At 42.8% G+C, this 13,177-nt stretch overlaps 1 protein-coding gene across 1 annotated transcript in view; it reads left to right on the top strand.

The window, feature by feature from the left end:
- Positions 1-13,177, top strand: part of LOC117410467 (thyroid adenoma-associated protein homolog) — a 178,993-nt gene that overhangs the window by 162,728 nt on the left and 3,088 nt on the right. Inside the window, exons 34-36 of the mRNA XM_034017036.3 lie at positions 335-407; positions 2,146-2,302; positions 2,652-2,783. Of these exons, the coding sequence (XP_033872927.3) occupies positions 335-407; positions 2,146-2,302; positions 2,652-2,783 (362 nt within the window). The remainder of the gene's footprint in view (positions 1-334; positions 408-2,145; positions 2,303-2,651; positions 2,784-13,177) is intronic.

Raw genomic sequence — 13,177 nt, 5'->3', positions numbered from 1 at the left:
CCATAGTACATGTTCACTTTGGACCTTGCGTTAGCCGCAGTACAACGGCATGGAGAGGGAGGGCTCTGTCCACTCAGCAAGGCTGATGCATTCCCTGTATGTAGCGAGCTCGTCAGCCTTTCCAGCACCTAGAATATTACTGATCCCTTCCCCCTCCTGATATCCCGGTTCAGGGGTTCTGGATAAATGATCCCGTTACTAGAACCAGCACCGCTAGAATGAGCCTAAAGGTGAGGTGAAGAACATGGGTAGATGTGATCCCTTTGTTATCAGGGGACTCTACAGATACAGTGTTCCCTCTGTCTGACTGTCTGTTTCTGTTCTTCCTTTTCAGTGTTGAGATCCACTGCGCCTCCCTCAGATTCGCCTCCAGACTGGTCATCCATTGGGTTGAGTGTAACTGCAAGGTAAGAGTTTATCACCTTCCAGTGGTCCCTGCCCACCTATAAGGGCCAGCACCACTTTCCATCAGACCTGCAGACATTTCTACAACCCTGAAGTATTGATAGATCAGTGAGGACTGAGAGCAAGAGTGTTGTAACTAACACAGATGTTACTTTTGAGATTCCCATTGCAGAGCAATTTGATCCATTCCTGGTTTTACTATGAGTTTAATAAGACACACCAGCATGTTAGTTACACATTGTGGAGTCTTATTTCCACCCGTTTCATGTCAGAACCACCTGTAGCTGCAGTGTTCTTTGCACTTAGCCATAGGCTCATCTAAGCACTGGTGCAACCTCAGTTCTCTTGGTTTCTCAATAATAACCTCATAAAAGGCACGGCCAAATGGAGCGCACTTGATTGGGCAAGACCCATGTAAAAATTCCAAATCCCTCCAGTACTGCTTCTGTTGGATCTAGTGAACTTGGCTCCATTTCCTTGCTATTTTATCAGCGCAATATTCCTCTCTGAGCTGTTTGTGTGATATACTGAGTGCATGCTGCTGCCAGCACCCTGACGAGTTTTACTGCTCTCAACCTCAAACCCTTTCTGACAAAGCTGTCTGTCCAAAACCAAGTAGCAAGAACTGGGAAACCTTTATCCATACCTGCCTTCTGCACCGACAACTGGGCACATTGATGACGGGATGCATGGGTTACTGTGACAGTACGGGACCAGTGTAGGGCTGTATGAAGGGATCCGAAATACACGAAACTATAACAGAGATGAAGGGCTTTCTGCTTATTAAAAAGACCCCCACTCTGATTCTGCCCACCGTTCAGTCTGCATTGCTTTCCCAGTTAAATTGTGTGGGTCTGTGTTTCTGTCAGTGTGTCTATTCTGTCATATTAAAGAGAAGACAGTTGAAAGCTGGTTTATATTAAATGAATGTTTCATTATGCAGTGTGTCATAAGTTTAAGATAAACGACCCTGAGGGTTTCTTTTGTTTCCTGATGATTTACATGTGTTAATCCTGAGGCACGGGATCATTAAACAGTAAACAGGAAGCATTGCAGCAGAAAACATATGGGGAGGTCTGTAAATAATGATTAAAATGGGAGGGGAAAGGATAATAAAATAATCTGAGAGAATTGTAATAGAGTGGCATGAAGAAACAGACTGATAAGAGAACAGAGTGATTAAAAAGTAAGGAATGTAGAGAGGAAGAAGAAAGGCTGAAAGACTGAGAGAAGAAACGATTGGGAGATAATGCAAGAAAGATGAGATCAGTAAAGTACCGCATCTCAAGACGACTGGGCTCTGCTCACTTGAGCTTGTTACCTATACAGTAAATCAAGCTCCTAGTAAAACCTGGCATGGGTGAAACTACTATGCAATAGGAATCGTATTGCCATCCCTGAGTACAAACATGGCACTTCACTGCACACCTTCAGGATGACATGTATACACAGTGATGGTGGTCTTGTCTCTGTGGTATAATTTAAGTCTGTTTGTCAGTGGTGAGTCCTGTTCATAATATTTAATTGATAGCTTCAAGTGATCTGAACTGAAGTACTTAATATTTCAGTCAATCACCAAAAAGTCAAGACTACACCCTGTATCCCTTTCAATTAAACTTAGTGCACAGGTCAGTTGAACATACATTTGATGATACACTGCTGGAGCTACAATGCAGTGTCCTGAGTCTGTAAGTCAGGCCCCCCGGTTGAGTCCTGCTCAGTGTGTCTCTCTGATTGCAGGAGCTGGGCGGGGCAATGCAGCCTGATCTGACCAGGTGGGCGGGGCTGGTGGCTCAGTGCTGCGAGGATGAGCAGCCAATTGAAATCAAGCTGACCGCCGCGGAGATCCTGGTCAGCGCCACGCCCTCCCTGCTGACCAGCACGACCCTGCCGCTCGGTGAGTCTCTGCACAATCACGGCTGCTGTGTCTGTTTTCATTTTGATAGTGTTGTGTGTTTTTTTAATTTTTTTTTATGAAGGTATTTATTCCAATATTGTTTAAGCATGATACACCTCTGAATTTAATTAAACACCTTTCAGTGGTAGTGGCATGTACAGTATATATTTTTCACTTCATATCTTAATTATGTCCAAATAATGCCCATTGTTTTCTAAGTGTAGACACAGGTCTCATACCTATGGCTTCTCACTACAGCGTTATAAAGGGGTAGCACTGTACAGCCTCTATAATAGCAATCGTGAAATCAGCTACCTAGCTCTCTGGTTGTCACGGTTGTCCTGCTCAGGTCTGGCCGGGACACTGGCACTCTGGAGGAGTCTCTTCACTCTGCTGCAGGACGAGGATCAGGAGGCGAGGGACCGAGCAGCTGATTTCATCGCATCCGTTCCACCCCAGCTCACCGCCTTCGGACCAGCAGGTACCACAGCACACAGTCTCTGCTCTCTGCCTGTTGTCATGGTGTCATTTCATGCATGCAGTTCTCCTTAGATTCTTGTGTTGCCTTGACCCTTCCAGTCCAGGTCTCTGTTCAAGCCATGCCCTCAGTATAGTAACTGTTTGTCATTTATACAATAAATAATGTCAGTAAGGCTACACAATATAGAGGACTTGTGCAGGATCATTTGTATTTTGCAGCAATGTTTTATACCAAATATTTTGTTGGGCCTCTGTCTGCCCTGATCACATCCTTATCAAGAGGTCGCATAGACTCCTGCTGGAAGGTGTCTTAAGGGATGTTCATGCATTCAGTCATTTATTATTTCACACAATTCATGCAGTGTGGTAGACACAGGATTGTGATGAGGAATGTGCTGTTCAGGTTCATCCCAAACATGGTCAATTAGATTGATTTGAGATCTTGGGAAGTCTCTGAAGCACAATTCTGGGACGGGTATACCAGGAGAACATGCCCCACCCCAGTGTATACCAGGAGAACATGCCCCACCCCAGTGTATACCAGGAGAACATGCCCCACCCCAGTGTATACCAGGAGAACATGCCGCACACCAGGGCAATGCCAAATCCAGTCTGGGTAGCTGTGTCCTAATGAAGTGTATGAGCAGTAAGCTGAAGTATTCAGGGAAGCAGCAGCACTGATTATTTGCAGGAGTTTCACAGTTTCAAGGGGCCCTGTGGCCTGGCACTTAACTCTGTGTTTTGTTTGCTCTATTTAAAAAATTCATGTTAGAAGCTGTTAAAAACATTCTCCCTGGTGTTCCAATGGGTTGCACTAGAAACTAGCATTACCTGGTACTATAAAATCATAATGATCAGTGTTTATTACCCAAGATGTACTTAACTCAGAGTGGCCAGGAGTTTAAACAGTCTACCAGAATCCATTAAGAATAAAGGCAGTAAACAACAATCATTTAAAGGCAGTTTTGCACATCTAACATTTCAAGCTATAGCAAATCCATGTTATGCTTCGTGACTGAGTGGTACATGTAATTTAGTTTGGCATGGTTTCCACTGAGCCATCCAGGCTCATTTGTACTGTACGTGGCTTAACATGCAACTGTAAGTACTTTTGGGACATTACAAAGGAAACCATGAAGACTACAGTAATTACAGTCACTTGATTTACCCATGTGCATCCTCTACTGTAAATCATAGAAACCTAAATACTTAGACACAATGCACCATGCTGTGTAATATAGTATATGTTAACTGCAAAAACACCCAACTATAACTCAGAACACAAACTAAGGAAAGCTCTATGTTCACTCGATGAATGTGTTTTTGGCACGGCATGGCATCGCCCCCTCTCTCCAGCTCTCTGACAGGTCTCGGAGTCTGTGACTTGAAATCAGAGCAGATAGACCCGACCGCACATTATCACGTTCCAAACTGATTATCAGTAGAGCATTTATATAGCACTTTTTATACAAAAGTATGGCAAAGCACTGTACAGTACGTAGCAGAAAACAAGAACAAACCACAATACATTTGCATAGCATGTCACACATAAAACTGCCACAATCAGACCATTTGAATAACAGATTTAAATGACGGTATACACATAATTACATTAAAACCCACTAAGCTAAGAAAGCCATTTTATAAAAGTGCGTTTTTAGTCTTGACTTGAAAACTGTAACAGTCCCAGCTTCCCTGACAAACGAAGGCAGAGCATTCCATAATTTTGGAGCCTAAAAAAAAACAAAACACTGGGAACGTGGGCTGCAGCTCGTAACGGAATCCCGATAAAACTCTGGGAGAATGGGCTGCAGCTTGTAACGGAAACCCAGAGCAGGGCCAGCAGCAGTGATGTGCCGCTGTGTCTGCAAGGCAGAGAAGCATTCTTACCTTTTGCAAGCCTGTTGCATGTGCTGCATGTTTTTGGATAAAGCAAACTTCTGTTCCAGTAGTTTAAAACAGGATGGTTTGTGACATCTGGAGGTATTAGAAACAGAGTGGTTCTGAAAGGAATGCTCACTGTTCCTGGATGGCTGTGCTGATCGTCCACTAAAAGAACTGGAGCTGGCAGGAGTTCAGTGTTCCACAGAGCGCTCTCTACCCACGTGCTAGTTTTAAAAGCGATACATTGTGACACTGGCCTCTGGGCTAAAAAGATGACCCAATTCATGTTTTAATATGAAGGTGTCAAGAGCAGCAGGAAATGGAAAATTACCTATATGGTAACATTATCCTGGGAGACAGTCAGCATGGTTTTAGGAAAGGGAGATCGTGTCTAACTAACCTGCTTGATTTTTTTGAGGATGCAATATCGGCAATGGGTAATTGCAAAGCATGTGACATGGTTTATTTAGATTTCCAGAAAGCTTTTGACAAAGTCCTGCATAAAAGATTAATCCTCAAACTGAACGCAGTAGGGATTCAAGGAAATGCATGCACAGTGGGCAAACACTGTTGCAGCAGCAAAGGTCATTCAAAATGATCTAGACAGCATTCAGAACTGGGCAGACACATGGCAAATGACATTTAATAGAGAAAAGTGTAAGGTACTGCACGCAGGCAATAAAAATGTGCATTATAAATATCATATGGGAGATACTGAAATTGAAGAAGGAATCTATGAAAAAGACCTAGGAGTTTATGTTGACTCAGAAATGTCTTCATCTAGACAATGTGGGGAAGCTATAAAAAGGCCAACAAGATGCTCGGATATATTGTGAAAAGTGTTGAATTTAAATCAAGGGAAGTAATGATAAATCTTTACAATGCATTAGTAAGACCTCACCTAGAATATTGTGTTCAGTTCTGGTCACCTCGTTACAAAAAGGATATTGCTGCTTTAGAAAGAGTGCAAAGAAGAGCAACCAGAATTATCCAGAGTTTAAAAGGCATGTTGTATGCAGACTGGCTAAAAGAATTGAATCTGTTCAGTCTCGAACAAAGAAGACTACGCTGTGATCTGAGTCAAGCATTCAAAATTCTAAAAGGTATTGACAATGTTGACCCAGGGGAATTTTTCGACCCTGAAAAAAGAAACAAGGACCAGGGTTCACAAATGGAGATTAGATAAAGGGGCATTCAGAACAGAAAATAGTTGGCACTTTTTTAGACAGAGAATTGTGAAGGTCTGGAACCAACTCCCCAGTAATGTTGTTGAAGCTGACACCCTGGGATCCTTCAAGAAGCTGCTTGATGAGATTCTGGGATCAATAAGCTACTAACAACCAAATGAGCAAAATGGGCCTCCTCTTGTTTGTAAACTTTCTTATGTTCCTAGGTATCCACATGAGATTAAATAGAAAATATAATTTCTAAATATGTGACCTTATAATTTTATTAACTGTAAACCCCAGTGCCTCTGTGGGTCCTGGGTGTGGTACAGTGTGTGTAAACCCCAGTGCCTCTGTGGGTCCTGGGTGCAGTACAGTGTGTGTAAACCCCAGTGCCTCTCTGGATCCTGGGTGCAGTACAGTGTGTGTAAACCCCAGTGCCTCTGTGGGTCCTGGGTGCAGTACAGTGTGTGTAAACCCCAGTGCCTCTGTGGGTCCTGGGTGCGGTACAGTGTGTGTAAACCCCAGTGCCTCTGTGGGTCCTGGGTGCGGTACATTAACACTCTGCGCTCACTGTAGCTCTGTAATCCGATCAAAGGCAAGCAGTAAAAATAGAAATAAAAACGTTTTTTAAACAAAGCAGCAGTCCGGTACTTTTAAGGAAATGATCCACAAGTTGCCTAAAATAAATGTAGGAGTTTTAGTTTTTCGAGTAACTGAGCAGCATGAAAACAAAGCAGTTTGTCATGTGTCTGCTGGGCTTCTCCACTGACTGCTAATGCAGGGACCCACGCACTGACTCCTTGTGTGCAACCTTCCACCTGGATTTGTTGCTGTCTGTCCAGCGAGGTGTGACGCTTGGGGGTGAGTTTATGGTTTCTCAGTATAAGGGGAGGAGTGTAGGAAGTATTGAATTGGAGCGTTTTTAAAGTGTGGCGTTTTTCTCTTTGAAATCTAATTGAATTAGTGACCCGTAGCTGTGCAAAGTCTAGACCTATTCAGAGAGCCGCTGTTCTTCTCGCAAGGCTGCTCCGCGCTTGCAGGAAAGAAAACATTGCCCTTGTTCCACTGAGCTGTGGCACGTTACCTCCAGCCTCTGAAAGGGGCTGCAGAAACTTCAGTTAGACAGGGAATGTCCTGACTTAGCGGATCTCAGTAACTCAGACATGCACACATGAAAGAGGCCTTGCCGGTAACATTCAAGTTATTTACTGGAAATAAGAAAATAAAAGTTTACCATGGTAGTTTTGCTTTTTCCCTATGCTTTTCCCATGGTTATACCATAGTTTACCCTGGTTTGTCATGTTTGTTTATATGCTTTACCATACCTTTCTGTGCTTTACAATGCTTACTTGTGCTTTACTGTGGTTTATTATACTTTGCTGTGCTTTTACAATGGAAACGTTTCTAAGGGGAGTTGAGTGTGGTTGTGAAAAAAAGCCTGAAAAAAAACAAAGCATGATCACCTTCTCTGAAACAGAACTAACTGGTAACCAGACCCAGCTTTAAGATCCTGGGTGCAGGTGGCACTACGCAGGACCAGGAAGGGCCAGGTAAGTGTCTGTGTGCACACTCACAGCACTGCTTGCATTGAGCGCTGATTAGTTCGTCAAACAGTGACTTTTGTTTTTGTTTTATATAATTAATAGAGGTAAAGCGTGATGCTCTGTTACATGGTACGAAATCAAATTCTAAAGGGGTGCTGTGGATCAGGACAGTGCGTGACCCCAAATGGATACACAGCATAGTGGTTAATGCAATGCAGTGTTATGAAGTATACGATTAATGGAATGTGGCGACATAATTTCTCTGTCAGGGTTTCCATGAACAACGTCAGAGGAAGTGATTTGAGCGGAGTTGCAGGTTGAGTCAAAGTTTCTGCGATGTTTTAATCGGCATTCATCGCTAGATGGTGAAGTAACAGGGTTGCTGAAGCAGACACACGCAAGCAGAACCACACCTCAACAGCTTCACATGCAAAGGGAAACGCTCCAGTAGCCTTCACCGCTTTTCACTCACTGTACAGCACACAGCTATGAGAAGAAGCCACAGAGTAGTAAACCTGTCCAATCCGCTGCGACACCTCTTGCCTTTGTCCTCTGCAATTACCTCTCCAGAGCTGCAGCAGCATTCTGCCACACCCCTGCCAGCCAGTGTCATTCCCTCATTGGCTGTTGTGATCAGGCCCGCATTGTCATGATTTCACAATTGTTATTATTATTATTATTTATTATTATTATTTTTATTATTATTATTATTATTATTATTACTAATGAGTCATTAATAGGACCTTGTTTGTTTTAAGTGTCATCCGAAAGACACAGCACAAGGAGGTTCAGTGACTTGCTCAGGGTCACACACACAGTCGGTGGCTGAGCCGGGATTTGAACCTCCTGGTATCAAGACCTCTTCTTTAACCACTGGACCTCCAAGCCTCCTATGTATTAATCATGATGCTACCGGTTGTACACAGGGTAAGCAAACCTGAGCAGTCGCCCCTCCGTGTGTTGTGTTGTACTCCTGTCTGTTACCCCTGTCTGATGCCTGCTAAGCTGTGTTTCAGTACAGTACAAACCAGAGGCAGGCTCTGCTCTTTAGGGCTGGAATTCCTTGAAAGTGCTCTTGAAACAGACTCCCTGGGTAGCAGTAGCTCTGATTTACTGGGTTGTGTGCAGCGTTCTGTACAGATGCATTAGGTATGAATTCTTCCATCTTGGAGGGGGGCTTCCTGTGTAGATCACTGCTGTATTCGAAGGCGTACCTCGGCAGAGATCGCACAGCAGCGTGGCATTTCTTGCAGCGCACGCTGACAGGAAATAAATGTCATGTGAAGCAATCCAGATTTGCTAATTTCTCAGGTTTCACATTGCTCTCTACTCAAAATCCTTAGACATCTGATAGGCTTCAGCTGCAGAGCCCAAATCCAGGATTTGTTGAACAAGAAAGTGCTTTTTCATGGAAATCTTTTTTTAATGAGTTCCAGATGAAGGCTCCCACAGATCAATTTACAGGAATGAACTGTCTGTCTGTCTACCACTTAATATATACATACTGGTATATATTCAAAGGACAGTACTGTACGACAGGAACTTTCTGATCTCTCAAAGCATTTGTTTTTGTGAGTCTTTCATGCAGCTGAAGCGTGTACACAGCACCTGAGTGCTGTCTGTGAGGGTAGTCCTGTAATACTGTGTAAGCCTGTAATACTGCGGTGCTGCAGCCATTCCATTCCACTGCTCACTCATGCTGCTCTCATGCTCTTCTGTTGGGCCATTTCATAGATCTACATTTCATTGTCACTTTTAAAATAACTAAAAATAAAGGATCTGTTCGGGGATACTGTTGCTTAATGATGTGACTATCACTGACACTTATCTGCTGTATTATTGAATTGTATTTTGTCACACTTGTACTTGCTTGAACCAAAGTCATTGTATTCATCATTGTATTTATCTTGCTCTTAATTGTATTATTACATTTCAAGAATCTCAGTGCAAGTATTTGTTTACGACTGTAAGTCGCCCTGGATAAGGGCGTCTGCTAAGAAATAAATAAATAAATAAATAAATAAATAAATAATATAGGAAGACATTCTTCATGATTAAAACGGATTTCTGTGTTTTGTCTTATAATGCAATGGAGGTCGTGCCCTTTAGTAATCTCGACTATAAAGGCTGAAAATAGCATGTCCAGTACTATATACAGTACTGTGCAAAAGTTTTAGGCAGGTGTGAAAAAATGCTGTAAAATAAGAATGCTTTCAAAAATAGACATGTTAATAGATTATATTTATCAATTAACTAAATGCAAAGTGAGTGAACAGAAGAAAAATCTAAATCAAATCCATATTTGGTGTGACCACCCTTTGCCTTCAAAACAGCATCAATTCTTCTAGGTACACTTGCACAAAGTCAGGGATTTTGTAGGCATATAGTCAGGTGTATGATTAAACAATTATACCAAACAGGTGCTAATGATCATCAATTCAATATGTAGGTTGAAACACAATCATTAACTGAAACAGAAGCAGCTGTGTAGGAGGAATAAAACTGGGTGAGGAACAGCCAAACTCAGCTAACAAGGTGAGGTTGCTGAAGACAGTTTACTGTCAAAAGTCATACACCATGGCAAGACTGAGCACAGCAACAAGACACAAGGTAGTTATACTGCATCAGCAAGGTCTCTCCCAGGCAGAAATTTCAAGGCAGACAGGGGTTTCCAGATGTGCTGTCCAAGCTCTTTTGAAGCACAAAGAAACGGGCAACGTTGAGGACCGTAGACGCAGTGGTCGGCCAAGGAAACTTACTGCAGCAGATGAAAGACACATCATGCTTACTTCCCTTCGCAATCGGAAGATGTCCAGCAGTGCCATCAGCTCAGAATTGGCAGAAAACAGTGGGACCCTGGTACACCCATCTACTGTCCGGAGAAGTCTGGTCAGAAGTGGCCTTCATGGAAGACTTGCGGCCAAAAAGCCATACCTCCGACGTGGAAACAAGGCCAAGCGACTCAACTATGCATGAAAACACAGGAACTGGGGTGCAGAAAAATGGCAGCAGGTGCTCTGGACTGATGAGTCCAAATTTGAAATATTTGGCTGTAGCAGAAGGCAGTTTGTTCGCCGACGGGCTGGACAGCGGTACACGAATGAGTGTCTGCAGGCAACAGTGAAGCATGGTGGAGGTTCCTTGCAAGTTTGGGGCTGCATTTCTGCAAATGGAGTTGGGGATTTGGTCAGAATTAATGGTCTCCTCAATGCTGAGAAGTACAGGCAGATACTTATCCATCATGCAATACCATCAGGGAGGCATCTGATTGGCCCCAAATTTATTCTGCAGCATGACAACGACCCCAAACATACAGCGAAAGTCATTAAGAACTATCTTCAGCGTAAAGAAGAACAAGGAGTCCTGGAAGTGATGGTATGGCCCCCACAGAGCCCTGATCTCAACATCATCGAGTCTGTCTGTGATTACATGAAGAGAGAGAAGCAACTGAGGCTGCCTAAATCCACAGAAGAACTGTGGTTAGTTCTCCAAAATGTTTGGGCCAACCTACCTGCCGAGTTCCTTCAAAATCTGTGTGCAAGTTTACCTAGAAGAATTGATGCTGTTTTGAAGGCAAAGGGTGGTCACACCAAATATTGATTTGATGTATATTTTTCTTCTGTTCACTCACTTTGCATTTTGTTAATTGATAAATATAAACTATTAACATGTCTATTTTTGAAAGCATTCTTACTTTACAGCATTTTTTCACACCTGCCTAAAACTTTTGCACAGTACTGTGTATCTATTCTATGAATGCTTCTTCTTGAAGTTTAACTATTGGCTGTGTTATGTTGGGGATTTCTAGAATTGTGATGAAAAGTGATGTTTGGAAATGAAAGGGACAGCCTTCCCCAACCCCTCACATCTGTAGAGCACAGGACCAATATAGCATGACTTTACCGGTGTGCCAATACCGTACCATCACAGCTCTGTGTGTGAGCGGTACTGAACAATTCCTGGACTCCCTTTCCCTGGTAGGAATATTGCTGAGAGACTGTACTAAACATTCACATCTGAGGTGTGCATGGAAAGATTAATAACATATTTCACTTAAGTTAAGCACAGTATATTAGTCAATGAGGCCATATAAGACATAGAGAATATAGACAATAACAGTACAGTCAGCATCGCAATCAGACACACACAGTGACATGCAGGGTTCTGGAATGTAGGGTATTGTAAATCCTGGACCGGTGTGTCAGTGATGAGAGGGCCCTGTTACACAGCAGAGTGACAGAGTCTAAATCAAACGCTCACAGACGACACAAAAATAGGAGTGGCGGCAAACACTGTTGCAGCAGCAAAGGTCATTCAAAATGATCTAGACAGCATTCAGAACTGGGCAGACACATGGCAAATGACATTTAATAGAGAAAAGTGTAAGGTACTGCACGCAGGCAATAAAAATGTGCATTATAAATATCATATGGGAGATAGTGAAATTGAAGAAGGGAACTATGAAAAAGACCTAGGAGTTTATGTTGACTCGGAAATGTCTTCATCTAGACAATGTGGGGAAGCTATAAAAAAAGGCTAACAAGATGCTCGGATATATTGTGAAAAGTGTTGAATTTAAATCAAGGGAAGTAATGTTAAAACTTTACAATGCATTAGTAAGACCTCATCTAGAATATTGTGTTCAGTTCTGGTCACCTCGTTACAAAAAGGATATTGCTGCTCTAGAAAGAGTGCAAAGAAAAGCAACCAGAATTATCCCGGGTTTAAAAGGTATGTTATATGCAGACAGACTAAAAGAATTGAATCTATTCAGTCTTGAACAAAGAAGACTACGTGGTGATCTGATTCAAGCATTCAAAATTCTAAAAGGTATTGACAATGCTGACCCAGGGGACTTTTTCAACCTGAAAAAAGAAACAAGGACCAGGGTTCACAAATGGAGATTAAATAAAGGGGCATTCAGAACAGAAAATAGGAGGCACTTTTTTAGACAGAGAATTGTGAGGGTCTGGAACCAACTCCCCAGTAATGTTTTGAAGCTGACACCCTGGGATTCTTCAAGAAGCTGCTTGATGAGATTCTGGGCTCAATAAGCTACTAACAACCAAACAAGCAAGATGGGCCAAATGCCCTCCTCTCGTTTGTAAACTTTCTTATGTTCTAATTCCAGCCTTTCTCTTGTTTTGACATGTAGACGGCGTCTGTATTCGCAGTTAGTCACAGCCTTTTACTCCCATTGTTTCAGTAAAGTAATTTGGCCACTGACTAGTCCGGTCTGACATGCTCCATTTAATCAAAGCTGCCAATGCACTGAACCCCAAAAGAGAGGCCAGTGAGTGAGTCGGTGAGGTGGGAGCAGACACTGTTCATGTGAAAGAATGGGGGGGCGGGGGGGGAGCGGTACATTAATGAATGCGTCTGAAACTTAAGAATGCTTCAAGCATCTCGAGTGTCCCATTCATTTGGTCTTGGGTTCAAGCCAGCAGAGTCCATTACACAGTACAGTGGACTTTGTTGCCAGGCTGTCAATAGTGCATTGTGCTGCACTGAAGACCTGGGGCTGTGGTGAGGAAATGGGGAAGCAGTAATATTAACTTGTATTAGTAACTCCTCAGACAGCAACTAATACAAGCTTTCCTCCTCAAGCCATTGGTGCTGAAGCAAGCTGGAAATACAGTGCTGTTGGTAGAAGAGCTTAGTGGAGTGAATCGATTTGCTTTGGGGTTTCATCTTTTTTTTTCTTTTTGTCTGTCTTTATGTACCTAAGATACATTTGTTGTTTAGTAAGATATGTCTATGTTGCATTGAGTCCAGTATACAGGACACAGGTCCCAATA

The sequence above is a fragment of the Acipenser ruthenus genome, chromosome 6 (assembly GCF_902713425.1).
Source record: "Acipenser ruthenus chromosome 6, fAciRut3.2 maternal haplotype, whole genome shotgun sequence".
NCBI classification, from domain to species: Eukaryota; Metazoa; Chordata; class Actinopteri; order Acipenseriformes; family Acipenseridae; genus Acipenser; species Acipenser ruthenus.
This window is presented reverse-complemented; position numbering and strand designations above follow the sequence as displayed.